Here is a 19126-nt window from a genome sequence, read left to right on the forward strand (position 1 = left end):
TTATATATAATATGATGTTGTGAGAGCCTCTTGGCTCGTCACATCAACCAGTGTTCCATTTTTTTATTTGCACTTTCTGTTTGATCGTGCCATCCTGGGCGTCCCCGGCTAGTTGGTTGACAGTATAGTGTGACTGTTCGGGTTGTGTTTCTCTTGCATGAAAACAGAGACATTACGATGTAGTGGTATCTCGCAAGTAATGATAACTCCAATGTAGCGACACATATGCGTTAAAATACGTGGTACTCTCGGTGTAGTAATATGTTAAATATACTGATTCTCTTACTACAATGGTATTTTCAATAAAATGGCATTTCAATATAGTGGTACTCTCAATGTAGCGGTGTGCTCAATATAGTAGTACTCTAAGTGTAATAGAATGTTCAATATAGTGGTACTCTAAGTGTAATAATATGTTCAATATAGTGGTACTCTCTATATAGTGGTCCTCTTAGTGTGGTGGTATGTTCAATATAGTAGAACTATTAGTGTAGTGGTATGTTCAATATAGTAGAACTACTAGTGTAGTGGTATGTTCAATATAGTAGAACTATTAGTGTAGTGGTATGTTCAATATAGTAGAACTATTAGTGTAGTGGTATGTTCAATATAGTAGAACTATTAGTGTAGTGGTATGTTCAATATAGTAGAACTATTAGTGTAGTGGTATGTTCAATATAGTAGAACTATTAGTGTAGTGGTATGTTCAATATAGTAGAACTATTAGTGTAGTGGTATGTTCAATATAGTAGAACTATTAGTGTAGTGGTATGTTCAATATAGTAGAACTATTAGTGTAGTGGTATGTTCAATATAGTAGAACTATTAGTGTAGTGGTATGTTCAATATAGTAGAACTATTAGTGTAGTGGTATGTTCAATATAGTAGAACTATTAGTGTAGTGGTATGTTCAATATAGTAGAACTATTAGTGTAGTGGTATGTTCAATATAGTAGAACTATTAGTGTAGTGGTATGTTCAATATAGTAGAACTATTAGTGTGGTGGTATGTTCAATATAGTAGAACTAATAGTGTGGTGGTATGTTCAATATAGTAGAAATATTAGTGTAGTGGTATGTTCAATATAGTAGAACTATCAGTGTAGTGGTATGTTCAATATAGTAGAACTATAAGTGTAGTGGTATGTTCAATATAGTAGAACTATTAGTGTAGTGGTATGTTCAATATAGTAGAAATATTAGTGTGGTGGTATGTTCAATATAGTAGAACTATTAGTGTGGTGGTATGTTCAATATAGTAGAAATATTAGTGTAGTGGTATGTTCAATATAATAGAACTATTAGTGTAGTGGTATGTTCAATATAGTAGAACTATTAGTGCGGTGGTATGTTCAATATAGTAGAACTATTAGTGTAGTGGTATGTTCAATAAATATGAAGTGTCAGTGTAGTGGTATTTCAATATAGCAAGACACTTAGTGTTGTGGTATATCAATATAGCAAGACTCTTAGTGTTGTGGTATTTCAATATAGTAAGACTCTTAGTGTAGTGGTATTTCAATATAACAAGATACTTAGTGTAGTGGTATTTCAATATAGTAAGACACTTAGTGTAGTGGTATTTCAATATAGCAAGACACTTAGTTTAGTGATATTTCAATATAGTAAGACACTTAGTGTAGTGGTATTTCAATAAAGCAAAACTCTTAATGTAGTGGTATTTCAATAAATATGAAGTGTCAGTGTAGTGGTATTTCAATATAGCAAGACACTTAGTGTAGTGGTATTTCAATATAGTAATACACTTAGTGTAGTGGTATTTCAATATAGTAAGGCACTTAGTATAGTGGTATTTCAATATAGTAAGACTCGTAGTGTAGTGATATTTCAATAAAGCAAGACTCGTTGTGTAGTGGTATTTCAATACAGTAAGACTCTTAGTGTAGTGGTATTTCAATATAGTAAGACTCGTAGTGTAGTGGTATTTCAACATAGCAAGACACTTAATGTAGTGGTATTTCAATATAGTAAGGCACTTAGTATAGTGGTATTTCAATATAGTAAGACTCTTAGTGTAGTGGTATATCAATATAGTAAGACTCTTAGTGTTGTGGTATTTCAATACAGTAAGACTCTTAGTGTAGTGGTATTTCAATACAGTAAGACTCTTAGTGTAGTAGTATTTCAATAAGTAAGACTCTTAGTGTAGTGGTATTTCAATATAGTAAGACTCTTAGTGTTGTGGTATTTCAATATAGTAAGACTCTTAGTGTAGTGGTATTTTAATATAGCAAGACACTTAATGTATTGACATGTTTAATGTAGTGGGGTTCTTTTTGTAGAGGTATTTTAAAAAGAGCGTTATTCTCAGTGTAGTGGTGTGTTTAATATGGTGGTATTTTAAATTTATCGGTAAAAATTTACGTCATGTGATATGGTTTTTGTGCATTCATTAGATTATTACGCTGAGAAACCAATAAGGATTGGGTGTTTTGACGATTTTTGAAAGCAATATACTAAAACATACACATATAGGCGCCAACACACAACATATCTTAATGGTCGCGTTCATCATTGCATTTCCAATATGTTTGGATATATGGCAGAACAATTTTATCAATACACCTACACGATTTCTACTGCCTGTGCACCTGAAGTATCATGCGGTTATGCTGAAGGGAAGATAAGGTCACTTGCTATCTCAAACTCGAATAGATCATGTATGAAAATAATTATTCATATTTATTTGGATCTGTAGGAAGTATTCTTGACAGATTTTCGACAATTTAATTTCATATTCAAGTCATTCCACTACCCAAAATAACGAAAGCGTGAAATTAACATAATCAATCACATTCATATATTGAAGGATTATCCTGATTATGCCAAAAATAAACCCTTTCTCAAATTTTGTTTTTTAAATTGTACTCAGTTGTCTAACTTTCTGCAGGGTATTTGATATTTACAAGCACGTACCATATTTGAACTGGTGTTAATGATCGCTCGAGTCGACTAGTGAGGTCCCTGCAGAATTACGGGTTTTTGTCTGCATCCTCTGCTTAAAAGAGTTGGAGACTTTTGTGTACGCCGTATCTCCCTATGTACCTCCGGCCAGCATGTGTTCAAAATAATTTGACATAATGAACGGCAGGTCATCGTGTCCAGTTTATGACATTGTGGTGAGTGAGCACTATAAAAGAGAATTTTAGTGGCCACATCAACATAGAAGGTCAGCGGGGACTACAATAAGGACGTTGTTCCGTGGACCACAGCCGCTACGACAGCCTGTCCGCATCTCTGAGGAGCTGTCCGACCTCAGAGCGTGACCTGTATGGGCATAAGACATCTCAAATCTCAGAGGTCCTGGTATGCGGCAACTTACCCCCTCACGTCGACCGAACACCGGCTTCGTCAGTTATTGTAGACGATAAACACATCAACCAACCAACCAACCAACCAACCAGCACCATCATTTCTGGTGAATACCCTCATTTTATGGGGCTAGCTGTTGCGAGGACGCAACATATTGAACACACCAATGCATCTTATAACAATGTGTTTTGAAGAAGTACTAGTAACAATTACAAACTACAATAAATGTCAACCACTAAAATGCGTACCGGATTCAACGAATATTGGTGACAAGGTAGAAAAAAAATTAAACATTGGTTATTAACAAATGTCAGCGCCGAATGTCACAAGAGAAAATAAAACAAAATGAACGGAAGATAACAATTTCTCCGTTTGATCCGTCCTGGGAGCCTTTCCCTAGGTTTTCGCGCCAAATGATGTCATATATTTCTCCACCATTCGTTCACTTACCTTATTTGGTGACAGCCTCATGGAAGTGTGTCAGCAATCATGTTGCTTCATCTCTTATTTTGGATTGTGTGAGTAAAAGATACTATTTTTTTTCTTTAATGCAGATAAATGTTTGCTATTGTATTTGACGAGAAGATCTGTATTATTCCGTGTTTATGAAATGCAATCAGTTTCTGTCCGTCCTTTTTAAACTCCCAAATCTTCTTGTTTCGCCGTTAGATACTTTTGGTTTCCTGCACTATAAGTTTGAACTTATAATATCTTTCTCAATCTGAAATACAATGATCTCACTTCCATTTAGACTACCAACGTAAACTCTATGACCAGCTTGATGACACTTCTCACCAAGAACAAGCAAATGAACCATCCTACCTAAATGCCTCGTTACACAGCCTGACAATTAACGGCACGAAGAGTATAACCATCGCTGAACAGGGTTATATCAGCCTAATATTTAAAATTTATGTTTTGATGAAATTTCAGCTGTTTTATATACCTCTAGCTCTGCGGTAACGTAGCTTTCTGACGACGAGAGATTTTTCTTTATATATTGCGTCGTCAGACTCATCACCTTCGTAGTAAACATTTTATGTGATGACGATGTAAGGTGGTATAAGGTAGTATTGTGTAGTATTGAATACAGTTCTAGGGCCGGGGCAGAGGAGGCCGAGAATTAATATTAGTACTTATCCTTAGCCAGTGGATAGTGAAATACAGTGGTGATAAACTCATATATGTTGTTAAGGATTTTACATATGACATATCCTACAAATGTTCATAATTTCTTCTCCAGTGAAAAAAACATACAAATAAAAAAGCATTCGAAAAATAAATTAACCAATATACCTTAATAACTTCACGACCACAGCAAAGAAATCACTTGGCGACGATAACAAAGAGCGCGGTCTCGTGGGGAAAAATGTTACTTCGGCAGATCTTCTACTGTAGTTGAGTAATATGAGGTTTATAAAGAAAATAGGCGGGCTATTTTCCTCATTAACTCAAAATCTTACCAAATAAATGTGGAATAAACGGAAAAGAAGAAACTGTTGAAAAAAGCAAACATTTTATTTAAAATGCTTTACAACAGAGCCAAATAATTATGAACTTCAAATGAAACGACACCAACGATGTATTTTACCTAAACCATATGAATAATGTTTTAAAATGCTACCATTTTTATTATGTTTTTTTTCTTCATTATAAAACCTCGCTATATGAATGTTCTTTTTACCATAGAAGCAAATGATATTAACGATATTTTACAATATAACCATTCTGATAATTTGTTACCTGTGTTTGAATTCATCTTCGCTAGCCAAGTGTTCGCTTCGTTTACACTCCACTTACCCTTAGCGGATATAGCCGTGTTTTCATAATTCCCTCCACTGCCACCTAGCGGATATACCGAGTTATCGCTCTTCTCCCGAAAACTTTTAACCAATTAGAATGACCGTTACATACACACTCCATCGGCGTGTTGACAAAAGCACGTGTATGTCGAGGCGGAGTATAAATGACAGAGCAATATGGAAACGATCCAAAGGCAGCACACATATTTATTCCCCGGTCATTATTTACATGTGGCACAGAGTCAAGGATTTCAACCAACTGATTTAAAACTCCAGAAGTTTCCCCAAAGATCGTGCGCCTATCTTTTGGTGACAAAACACTCTGACATAAACGACAACGTGCTTCCGTACAGGGCGTCACCATTACTGTTTTCCTTTGTCAATAGCGCTATATGTAAAACGCGATTTCATTGGATGCGAGCGATTAGCACCGCACGAAAATTTGAAGGCTCGGTAAACACGGCTATATCCGCCAAGTAAGTGGAGTGTAAACGAAGCGAACACTTGGCTAGCGAAGATGGTTTGAATTATGCGTTTTACCATTTAACCTTTTGCATGCTATTTTTAACTATAAAATAGTATGAATAAAGCACGGTTTGTCATTTACTGTGAGATACAATTAAAACAACATTTGGTGTAACTGTTAAGATATTCAAATGTTTTAACCAATCCCTGCTATGTACAGTATCAGGTATGGAGTTTGAAGAATTCAAAAAGGGAAGTTATCAACGGTCAGCATTTATAACAGGTCACACTTAGTCTAGTAACTGTGTAGATTAGCTTGGTGTTATTTATGCTATTGAACTGATTGCCAAACAATAAGTCTTATTCATATTTATAAATGCTAAATAGCATACCGTCTCTGTACCCAAATCGGGACAGTACCCAAAACTCGACACTTTTGGCAAAATGGCCTAAGAAACTGTCATGCATTGCAAAGAAGTACTTTTATGTAAATTTTTTTTCATTTTGATAATACTTGTTATAACAATTTAACTGTATATAAGTTTTATTGACTGCTGATTATCGTTACATGGACAATAAAAAGGTAAGAATAATTACGAATAAAAATAAATCCTGATTTACGTGCCGTGCTTTGCTATTTATTTGGAGAACAATTTCAAAAGTCAATTTTATCAAAACTAATGCAAGTTTGGAGATGACATTTGATCAGTAACCCCATTGACTAACATATGTCAACTTTGCATATTTTTCTGCCTATATTGATCGTTTATTCCTAAATATTCGCCAAAATACCGGAAGTGTCGCTTTCAGGGTACAGTCACGCCGTTTCAAGAGCCTACACGTAACCCTGATTGTATTCCGCTTTCTATTTATAGAACCACGCACCCGAAAAATCAACTTGTAATATGAATGAAAAGAGAATAGTATCTGTGTTACTGGTAGGCAGAAATAGTTGTTGTGACTTTTAAGCATTTCTCCTTGGGTGTTTACGGACAATATTTATAGATACGCGCGGATTAATGTAGATAAACCTTATGTTTGTGACTTTTTTACGATATAAAAACCCCGTCGGGTACCCCCGAAAGTGTATGGACTGTGGTAGTGAATTTGATTTATGACGCTTCGAGGAGTACTGATATTTGCGAAGGCCGACTGGGAACATCAGTAAGTACATGTCAAAAAATCTCGTTAGGCACGGCACGGTAGTCTCGTGGTAGAACGCCGTGGCTCGTTACCGAAGGGTTGCGGGTTCGAGTCACGGCACGGCAGTGTGTTGTATCTTTAAGCAAGATACTTTACCCCGCTTGTTCCAATCTACTCAGCTGTAAATGAATGCGTGATTGGGCAGTGCTAGAAGTGTTAAATTGGTAGCTGTGAGCGCCGGAATGGCAGCACGAGCTGTGTGCCTCCCAGGGAGTTGAGAAAGGTTATGCTTTGTGATAAAGCGGTATATAGGAACGTCGAATTATTATTTAGTATTTTTTGTTATAACAAAACACCCTGATACGTTCGTGTAGCAAAGCAATCGCTCAACTCGTAATAAAGAGAAAGTTCCAAGCTTTAATTTAATAACGCGAAAATTAACTTTATAATAACGAGATCTGTCTAAGGACAGGATTAATGCGAACAAATAATTCGTAGTAACGAGGTAGCTGAACCCGTTCTAACAGGACAACTTAGGTTGTAATAACGAAATAACATATATCGTAAAATCAGAACCACTATCATATACTAAGGAAAAAGCACAACTTGTTATTATGAGAAAGTTAAACCTGTAGGTAGGAGAAAACGTTGCTCCCGACAACGGGATAACATAAGTCGTAATAACGATTTAATTGTTGTCTAGTGGAACTTATCGAATTTCGAAGCAAATTGCGAAGTGCGCTACATGTGCCATAAAACGGAGAAGCAGAGAGATAAAGAACGAATATATCTCCGGTAAAATAAATTTTAGCCTAAGGGTAATTAGTTTAGTTCCCCGAACAATCCCCAACAACCTTCCAGCTCTAACAGTTTGTCAAACTTAAGGTTATCTCAGGTGTAATAAACGTTGCTTTACTCATGTACAGTATCATCTGGTGGTGAAATTCACAGCAGATGGAATACTATTTGGACAAGTCTTGTTCTTTCTAAAACGACAGGTTAGTGTTTAAATGGCACAAATGCTATGTATACATTTTACAAATACAAATCCTGTTGTGCCAAAAATAGTACAAATATTATTGCATACTACCTATACAAATCCTACTGTTTAGCAGAAGGGCAAATGCTACCAATATTAAAATCCCCAAATAAGCAACTGGTACTTAATCATATAAATACTACATTACAAACCCTAGGCGTGCTATGGATACAGACTTCATATTGCATGTACAATACTAGTACACATTAGTTGTAGACGGTCTTGGTAATGTTGTAATAGTTTGTGCCTAATCCTTTTGCATTTCCACGGTAAAAATAAATATGTTTTAACTGAACAGCAACGTTTATATGATATCCATAGTCCTATGTTTACATTGTTCCATTATCACAAATTCTATGTTTACCCCACCTCATGTATAATTGTATATGAACCAATGTTGGATAACAATTATACCCTTCGAAAGAATATTTGAACCCAGTTGGATAAGCTGTGTGTCTTTAAAGATCGATGTTGAATAAGCTTTATATCTTGAAAGTAACCCTTGAAATCTCCTCTTTATCATGTAATTGACCATTGAACTCTGTTGATTGACACACGTACCAGCCGGGAGGAGATACTTAGAATACTATGGATTAACAGTAGTAATGCATGCAACCATATTGCCGCTATAACATTATTCTCGTTTCTTTAATATACTTTAATTCACTATACCAGATTACCTCATTATATATGTATTGTAACCTGGAATGAAACTTCGCTAGCACAGTTGGTCAAAAACATATTTATGATAATTATTCACGAACTTTATTGTGGAAGGAAATAGCGTGATACATCATAATACAATGAAGGCGTAATTCTACTTTCTTGACACAAAAGACTTCCGACCATCATCAGAAAAAAAAGGAAAACAATATTAAGTTATTTAAATTGAATATCAGAAAAATACCACTACTTAATTCTAAAATCGGCGTGATATAGTGATTGGAGTTCAAGCCACTCAACTATAATGGATTACACAAAAAGACATCTGTCTAACTATTAACATTGACCTTTACGATCTACTAAACGAGGAAAGGCTTATTTCGATCTTTTACATATTGTCACCATAATAGCTGTTATTCTTCTCTGTCAATTTGAAAACAAGAAGCGTGTGAGACATTTTCCTTAAGAACGTAGTAGACGTGGTAGTTTAGATCTGGTATTTTTAGCATCAATGTATACAATTTAGCGTTCTTGTAAACGTATTCTGTTGTATAAGGTTTTAGCAATTAATCTTCAAATATTTTTATATTTACAAGATTGAATACCGCCGATGATACAGAATAGAAATAACAAATGTCCTATATATGCTAAATGTATATCATGTTAATCTGGGTAACTAGAGGTTTAGTTTTGGAAGAGAAGTGCAAATTGTACCATTGCTCTATATATACTTCCAAATTAATTAATGAAACAAGAAAATATATTCTCTGTATAATTAAAATCTTGTTGGCTATCCCGATATACAAATGTTTTTCCACAAACACATAAGTGAACGTCTTAAGACAAGATAAGACCCAAAACAGCATCAACACTCAAAAATAATAATAATAGGAAAGTTATTTTCTAACACAAAGGAAGACAGTAACTGCGGAACACAAAAAAGGACGACAAAGACGCCATGATCTCCTTATAGAATATTAACGGGCCGCGGCGGCAAAGTGGTTAAGGCATCTGACATTCTGCTGCCACTAGCCCTCCACCACTGGGTCGAGGGCTCGCGGCCTACGTGGACCAGTCGCAAGAAACTGGTCGGTGTTTTTGTCTCCGGGAGCCTCGGCTTTCCTCCACAACCAAAACCTGGCAGGTTCTTAATAGGACGCAACACACAAACAAACCCAACCTTACAGAATAACCGGGACGTAATCAAGATTTACAGAAATCAAAGTGTCAATCATCAATAAATCAACAATTCATTTTGTTGAGATAGTGAGAGCTATATACATGATAAGAGGTATAAACTCAACAATGAGGAATTGAATTTTATTATTTCAATTTACACTTGAAGCAAACACGTCGAACTTGTGTATTGGGATGTTTGAGAGAGCTTACCATTTAACAAACACCCTCAGAGCAATGGTGAACAGGAGGCCATGCGTATACGGATTTTGTAAATTAAATGTTTAATCGTATTTTGATCTCTCGTAGTAGTTAAGATAACCACATATATCACTATGAAACGCGCATGTATCCTTTTGTTGAATTCGAAATAATGTCATGAAAATTGAAGTTTGATTAAGATCGAATTTAAATGTACGAATGTAGTCGTTCCGATTGAAAAATAAGAGTCTTAACTGCAAGACACAAACATTTTGTATAAAAATAACAGTTGTATGAATAGGATCCAAGTCCTCACAGACACTTCACTGTACTTTACTTCCTTTTACCGTAACACGCTACAAGATTCACAAGACATTGGATATGACCCCTTTTCCGGACTTTGACATGTTCCATTTTGGTTTTTAGATTATCCATCATGCGCAGTAAGGTATCCTCTTCATCTTGTATAAGTGCTAATTGCCGGTATGCATATGCTGCGTCTTGTAGTCCGCCTCGACCCCCCATGTCCATCATCTCTCCATCGCCTGCCTGAAACATGTCAAACACGTTATAGGTGAAACTGGGCAAATTATTTTGTTAAGCAAAGGACATTTTTTGATATTGAAAAAAGCACATAGAGAATGAGACAGTATGTTCCGAAAGCTTCATTGAATACACCCGTCAGTTAAATTCAGGATAAATATACTGATAATGTCACGTAAACAAAGTGAGAACCGGGGAAATGATAATGACACAACAAGTTACACCTATAAACAAAACCAAAAAAACATCGGCCTGATGTAAACACAGACCATTATAAGAATACAATACCAAATAGACCAAAAGCTTCAATCGTGGACGGATTTACAATAACATTTAGACATACCTTCTGTGTCATGTAAATGTTAAAAGTGGAAGGTGGCATGAACGGGAAAACGATCAACTAGTGAAGATATTGGGCAGGCGAATTGGAAAAAAATATCCATTATTTCTTTAATAATAATTAAAAAGGGTTGTTATGCTTTAAAAAACGTAGAGAGAAAATCTTCAAACTATATATTACGCTAAGCTTACTAAAGAATGTTTATTGATATCTTTTTGTTCCATTCAGAACAATATTCAAATGCATTTTGATCCAAAACCAATATAAATCTATAACAATGCGAAGACAGTCTGTCAAGGCAAACAATTGAGAAGTGTGATGTTCATTTCTATGAGAAAACGCAGATCAAATACAAATTATTCATATGTTTTACATTCAAGATCAACCTTCCTCTGTGTAAGTTAAATGTAGGAGAAATGGTTTTTTAAGTCATCAGATATTTACGGCATAAATCTACAAAATTATTGAAAGGCTTCGTGACAAATCAATAAGTAAAACAATACCAAAGAGTATAATAGAAAATTGTCATAAGATCCATTGATGTTAGAGGATTATTAAAATGATATTTCCACACGTCTACTTATAGCAACGCCTACCCTTTAACATTGATCGTAAGGTAAATTCTCACTTGTGAGTATGGGAGTGTTTCAATTGTATCACCAGCGATTGCTAGTGTACCTCGAGAAGTCGTTTTATTAATACAATTCATTCTAGTATTGATCTGTCAACAAAAGCGATAACAAGAGCAACACTTACAATCATAGTATTACAAGCAGTAATTTTATCAACCAAACGAAAAGGCAGATAAAACGTGATTTCACAATACGGTATCTATAACTGATGTCATTATATTACATGTATGCAGCCAAGGAATAATTGTTTCAAACAATCCAAAAGCAATGAATGGAGTAATAGTCGTGTTCTTAGTTTTATAAGAATGTGTTCCCTTAGCGACGTATATTGACCGAATCGAAAGCAAAAGAGTGATCATTGTTAACCGTTTTTTATTGCCGCTGTTAAATTTTCGCTTTTTTGTCCTCCCCAATGACAACGAATTGTATCATTATAGCGAATAAAGATTAACTACACCTTAGACAAAGTAATTTTATGTGAAGGGCGAAATTTTCCCTGGGCTAAAATTGAATATATGGCAGTGTGCTAAGGGCAAACGTTCTCGACTGGGTGAACATTTCCAGGAATAAAGTATTACAAGTTCGCAAAGTTGTTTAAACTTGTTGAATAAATAAAATCAATTATGATTGTCAAACACCAGTCTTTATTTTAGACCGTCACTGTTTAAATACATTCTGCCGATCAATATGAAATTTAGATAAGTACTAAGAATGTCAAGTAGACAGCAATCCAAGAAGCTATAGCGTCAACAATATTTGTATGACTCTTTAAACAAAACTTTTGAAAATTTATTGAGATTTGTTTTTAACTTTCATCTAAGATGCTCCGATCGTAGGACAGTATGTGTAACTAACATTGATGCGTCGTCATATATTGGCGGATTAATGACGATTTGGATAATCACAGTTTACGTTTGTGTGAACAGAGAGCACATAAGGACTTCCTAATTTTGATCGATATTGAGTAATTCTGGACGGCCAATATTGGCCGCAACGCTTACCCTCATCACAATGGTGATGAGGAATGCATATGTGAAACAGAGGTTAATGAGAACCATTTCGTGGGTTATCATCATAATAAAACAAATTCAGCATTTGTTTGGTTGATATTTATACGGGTTATTAATACATGTGGTAATAAACTTTAATAGGACATGGTGGTCATCTGTCGGTCAACTGATACAAATGACGTACGCAGTAATTTCCGTCTTATGTTTTGTCCTTTTCCGTGAAAATCCCGAAATAATCTTAATTGTCCATACCATAAATAATAAAGGATTGGTCAAGTTTTCATGGTTATATATAATTGTTTACCATATGAGTAATTAATTGAAGTGACACGTGGTATAACAGGAAACGTTTTAGCCAGGTTAATGATAGTAAACCAATTTTCAAATGTGATGTTGACATTTTGCTTTTGTTTAGGATTGAAATCTTCGCAACAGCTAAGACCATATAAATAGGGGTGCATAGGAAGGCATCAACAATAAAAGATATTTTATCCCAGGTGTTGTAATATGTGCTGCAAATCACCTTTGGTTTGTTCCTTAAATATCCCACCAGCAAGAGAGAGACGACCGTCGCCCCCCTCCCCCATCCACCACCAACAACAAAAAACAAAACGAAAACGACAAACTCCCAAACAAAAAAGTAATTCAAATTTATGGTTTTCTTGAATGTTTCCCTGGTTTCTTGGCTCCTCGAATAGAAAAGTATATAAGTATTATCATTATTTACGTATAATATTAAGTGCTTTACTTAGTATCAATTATATTTGTAAAACGAAAATGCCCGTCAGACAAACGCGAATAGCGCTTAAAATGAAAGGTTACATTTTTGCAATTTGACCCCTGAAATATTTTTTTATTCTTAATAAGATCTTTTCCTTGAAATTGATACCATAGTACTACATTCTAACCATAGCACATTGTTCCATGAATACTAGACCTGTGCTACACAAAACTATTTCTGCGTGTGTGTGTGGTTATACATTTTCGCAACAACCAAGGTCAAATTTGGACGGCATCTACTGACGATGGGGACATAGGTTGGTTCATTTTATTGAGACACGGCACCAAAATGTCACACCAAAAAAAGGTACATCACTCCATCTACTCATAAAATCTGACAACAGAATAATCAGACAACGCCAGAAGGGTCGTCATCAAATAGAAAGAGAAGATGAATGCCCAAATACGGAAAATTAAAGTCATACACAAATAGACCAGCGACACAAGGCATGCTATGCAGCGTCATATAGAGATATAAAGGAAACATAATCGGATAGGTTCCTTCAGCTACATGGGACTCAACAGGTGTTATTCCCCTGCAGTGTTTTATGTTTTCTTGGTGTTTTCTAGACCTTCTAGAGTTTGTTTGATGTCCAATTATCTATTCTTTTGTCCAATAGATTGGTTTCCTATTCATATCATTTGTGTGAGCGATTAAGAAAACATATTTAAATGAAAGGCTAATACAATTTATTATCAAAGTATAGTATAGAAAGACAGTATATTCTGATGCACTGCCATCTTTATTAAGCAAACACAAGTCTGAATTCTAACCGCACAATCAACATTCGATACAACGTTATAATCCGCCGCCGTGTTAGATTATTATGACGTCATAGTTCAAGTTGTAATGCATTATTTTCGATTTTTATTTCATGGTAGTACAAAAATAATATTCGACAAATGCAATTTGGAACTAAAGCAAAGAAAACACTAAGATAGGAAATCAAATATGAAGAATCAACATAAATGCAAATTATTTCTTTTTTTTTGCTGCGTTGAATGTATGTATACGGATAAATGCGATCCTCTTGATTGAGCGTAAATCGGTAAATGTTGTGGTGCGTGCTCGATAATTATACTATGTGTTGCTACCATTTATAAGCTACAGCTAGCAACGTTCCATAGACTAATATAGACCTACATGGAGCAGTACTTAACTCGCAGTAGCGCATGTACAGTCAATTCCAATTATCTTTATCAGATATAAACCGATAGTAGGAATCACATACTTAGTACTATCGACCAATATGTAAACAGAGAGGACAGATTTACCAATCCTCCTATTATATTAAGGATTCATGTCCCAATGCTCTGTGGTTTTTCGTATATAACTATAGTTAATTTATACTATCTTTAGTAAAAAAAAATGTACAAATTCCTCAAGGTTTGGTTGATACTTTTCAGAAACCATTTATCACAGCTTTAGTTTTTCCAGAAAAAGCAGTTTCTAATCAAAGTTATTACGAACAATTTGTGCAATGGTACGGGCACCCTTAAGCATCTCTTTCTAATTTCTACCATTTGTTATATATATTGCAATTATGTTTGTGCCGGAATCAATATCAATGTATGTTTCTTTGTAACACTTAACAGGGGTATCCTATACCACCATTTTAGATTATCTGTTGTCAGGATAATCGCACTTTCATCTGTTGCGCCGTGACTATTTTGAAAACTGATGGAAATACATACAGGGAGATTGTATCATAAATTTTCCATATAAGAAAACAAGTGTATGTCCTTGAAAGTAATGGACAACCTTTGTCAGCATCGTAATTCAAAGGGAACCAAGCGATGCTTCGGTGTGCTATTATTATGATACACACTCTTGATTGTATTGGTTTTGTTCCTTTTCCTATCACCGATCATTGCGAGATTTTATCATAGAATTATGTACTTTGTACATGGTCTTTAATATTAACTGTGGTCCACTCTACATGTAGACGTTTAATAATAATAAAGATTTATTGTTTTGTTGTGCGATATATCTCACAAAGGCTTTTGATTAAAATACATTTTCATCCAAATATCAGCAATACTCAAATAATTTTCTATTTTATCGGTCGAAATCGGTCGAAATCGGTCGAAATCTTCGAACAGCACTTTAACTAGATGCTATAAATTTTTAAAAAAAACGTAAATTTGTAATTTTACAACCTGATCTGGCGATCATTTGATCATGGTGGAAAAGATGTACGTGAGGAGGTTCTTTCATAAGTTAAAAAAGCTCCCGTTCCAACCTAGAAATGTTGTTAAATAAAAGAACTAAATCAAATATGAATCCCTCTGAAGACTGGTAAGTTGGGGAATGCATTGCCACACACTTCGTTTTAAATTTTAGATTCACTACATTTACCGACGTGAAGTGTTTACATAATGAATGATAACATGATCATCGTTCATATGGCCATATGTCACAGTCAATATTTATGTTGTTTGTCTGGCAGCATCGTATTATTAAAACTTCAAATATAGGTTGCATTATGTAGTATTTATTCATTACATTATGTAGTATTTATTCATTACATTATGTAGTATTTATTCATTACATTATGTAGTATTTATTCATTACATTATGTAGTAGTTTTTATTCATTACATTATGTAGTTTTGATTCATTACATTATGTAGTATTTATTCATTACATTATGTTGTTTTTATTCATTACATTATGTAGTTTTTATTCATTACATTATGTAGTATTCATTCATTACATTATGTAGTTTTTATTCATTACATTATGTAGTTTTTATTCATTACATTATATAGTTTTGATTCATTACATTATGTAGTTTTTATTCATTACATTATGTTGTTTTGTTAATAAAAAAAATCACAGAATGACCATTTCTTATTCCTGCTGTGAAACAAACACTCTTTCAATCCTCTCAATCATTGGTTGATAATTGAAATGGTTTATAAAGTAATGAACATGCTACGATTTGTCAATGACCATTTTACATGTACCACTTGTGTATATCCTCTGTGGTGAAGCAAACCAAAAGACGTATGCAGAAAGCTTTACAATGACACCAAAAATTAATGAAGTGAATTTTAATATAACATTTCTACATTAAGCCATGTATAACCGAATCATGTGTATTCTATCCCAACTTTACACATTACCAAAGACTTCGTGTTAGCATCAAAATATCAACATATATCATATCAAAAGTCTAGATAATATGAAAGTGTGAGCAAAGCCTTAATTCTAATTCAAATTAAATTAAATTGGACAAAATATGAAAAAGGAAAGATTTACACGGAAACCCCCTAAACACTTGTATTAGAATCAGACCAGGTGTTCCTACATGCTAAGCGTCTGCTGCTTCATTGACGAGATCTGACATGTAAATTTAGGTCAAATTCTGGTAGTTTATTGTACCTTTATTGAAAATTTAGGAAGTAACAATGAAACTACAAGGCACACTAATGAAACTAACTTTTTTGTTTCATTATATTTTTAGGAATTTCAGTTTGGTAGAAGGAGATGTGTACTATATAGCATGAGTAATTGACATTCATGATACTTTAAAGTAATACCATGTGGATTATTTAGTTTCGACATTGTTATGCAATTGAAGAAAAAATCACAAATGTGTATAATTATTTCACCATAAGCTCCGAAAGCAAAGATCGCATTACATCAATTATACAGGAGTTTCTGAAAATTTGAGCAATCGTGCACAAATTTAAAAGAATGTTTGATAAATATCTTTCATCCTCATCATGATACATCAACTTTTTTAGATCATTAAAAGTTAGGAATAGAGAACGGCGGAAATACTACAGACAGATAGATTAGACATAAACAGTACTTTTCTGACAAATATTTTAATGGCTAGCAATTACAGCTTTAACTCGAGGAGCGGTAACGTCTCATAGTTGTTGTATATTCTGTTTTAACAACTGACACCTTTTGTCATGTTTGTGTGTTTATATGTTGTTTGTTGTCATATCGACCTTCAAAGTTGAGATGTAGCTGTTATAACTCAATAAAAGCCTTAACAGAAACGGTTTATCGACAGATACAATCAGTAGAAGCATTGCCTGAAGTCGAATCTGTATACATGTATAAAGTATTCCAAGTTGCAACATTGTATTTTGTAAGAAATAGCTAAATTCTCAAATGCTGCTACATACATGGATGCATCACAAGTCTAGGCTTATTCTATACATGTGTCTACACTCTGAGACGTTTCTATGCTATGTGCATGCTTTTAAATCATTGTTACATTTTAGATGTATAGTTGTAGGTGTGTTTCAATTGTTGTTACATTTTAGTACATTCTTTCAAGGGAATAAGAAGACATATTAACCCGATCAAAGGGATGTTTCCACTGCGATCTTTCTTATACTTAACAATGATGACTGTGATTCTAAAATAATAAGACTATGTAATAACTTTTAGGACTTGATATCATATGTTAATGTACAGTAACTTATTCCATGTCAAAACCTTTATTTTCTGATACCTTAAAAAATGCGCTTAGTCTCATTTATAAATACAGTAGGATTTCGTTATTATGTCAATATTACAGACGACTGCATGTAGTTTCGTCTGTGCTTTGAATCTTGGCATAAGCAATAACGCTCCAGAGCAGGACAATATGTTAAGGCGTATAGCTTTATTGTGTGGAGCGCAATATCAAAATCTCTATTTAATGCCGAGCGCTCTACTGCTTTGTCAAGAAGAAGTGCATAAGCTGAACGTGCTGGATCTCTTGACCATAGAACGTAAAGATGTCACCAATTGATAACATGTTAATTACCAACGGCAGAACGCATTCTGTGTTCAGATGATAGCTAAAATAAGACACTCATGATGGTCAAAAGAGATGTTTCTAGAACTTGAATGCGATCACTTAAGGAGTTTTGCCCTTACGCTAAGCATAGATAGGCATTATTAAACGTCAATAAAAAAGAAAAAATAATAATAACTGAATACCGAAATCGAGTTATATTATTTAAGCTATGAATGATTAAATATGCATTGGTTTAAATGTGTGTGTTTTTTTTTTTTTTTATATGTAAACGATAGTTAACAGTTCAACAGTATATCGTTTATATGATATTACATATCATTTTAAAAGTAATGAAATATAAAAAATGATATAGGATAGAAATAAGAATGTGATGACGCTGGCTACAGAATACTCATTTACCATATTAAAGTGCAAATGTCATTGAAATATCAAAACACATATGATTGTCCTCCGGTCACAATGACATAGGTTAATCAGTGGTGTCTAGGGAGATTACGGGCGGATTTGCCGAGTGGTTAACACTCCGGCCTTCCACGCAGGCGGCCGGGGTTCGATCCCTATAGTCATCGTATGCAAACGCAGGAATAAAAACATAAGGAGATATTAGCCAGGTGACATAGGCCTGGTAGTAAGCGCCTGCTAAGGCAGCTCCTGCGAATTCCTAAAAATTGATTAATGAACACTGTTTATGCTAATTGTATTGATTGTATTTATTGTACATCAATGTACTGTACAGTGCGTTAGAGTGGCTTAGTCTAGCAAGATAGAGCGCTACATCAGATGTTGTATATTATTATTTAAGTATAGCAATTGACATACAGATAGGAAAGAAAAGAAAGATAAAAGTCAAAAGTTTTGGAAGAGGGAATGGACAAAAGGCAACAATTCCGTAGTGCATACCCTATAAGTCGACTCTAATGATTTTGAATGACGTTCGGCAAATCTGTTCTTTGAAGACTTTGGCCTTAAGATCTTTAGAGGTACTAGCTATGGGAAACAGTGAAATGGGTTCTATCTGTTTTTATCTATTTATATTGATATATTTACAGTTATTGCTAAGTGCATAAAAACCTATTAATATACTCCATGTGTCTGCTTTATTCTTTGGCTATATTCTCACGTAGTTTAACATTGTATAATGCCTTGCTAATATAAACAAGGACAAAATGAAATAAGTTCATACGTTGGTACTTGCATTGGATAAAATGTACACTTTAAAAACACTATATAG

General features: G+C 34.3%; 1 protein-coding gene across 1 annotated transcript in view; it reads right to left on the reverse strand.

Annotated features, from left to right (window-relative positions):
- Window positions 1–9749: 9749 nt before the first annotated feature.
- The window catches only part of LOC110452294, a 39986-nt gene continuing 30609 nt past the window's right edge, over window positions 9750–19126 (reverse strand). The window contains exon 2 of the mRNA XM_021500718.1: window positions 9750–10371. Within this exon, the coding sequence (XP_021356393.1) occupies window positions 10156–10371 (216 nt within the window). The 3' untranslated portion in view covers window positions 9750–10155. The remainder of the gene's footprint in view (window positions 10372–19126) is intronic.

The sequence above is a fragment of the Mizuhopecten yessoensis genome, unplaced genomic scaffold (assembly GCF_002113885.1).
Source record: "Mizuhopecten yessoensis strain PY_sf001 unplaced genomic scaffold, ASM211388v2 scaffold739, whole genome shotgun sequence".
Classification (NCBI taxonomy): Eukaryota; Metazoa; Mollusca; class Bivalvia; order Pectinida; family Pectinidae; genus Mizuhopecten; species Mizuhopecten yessoensis.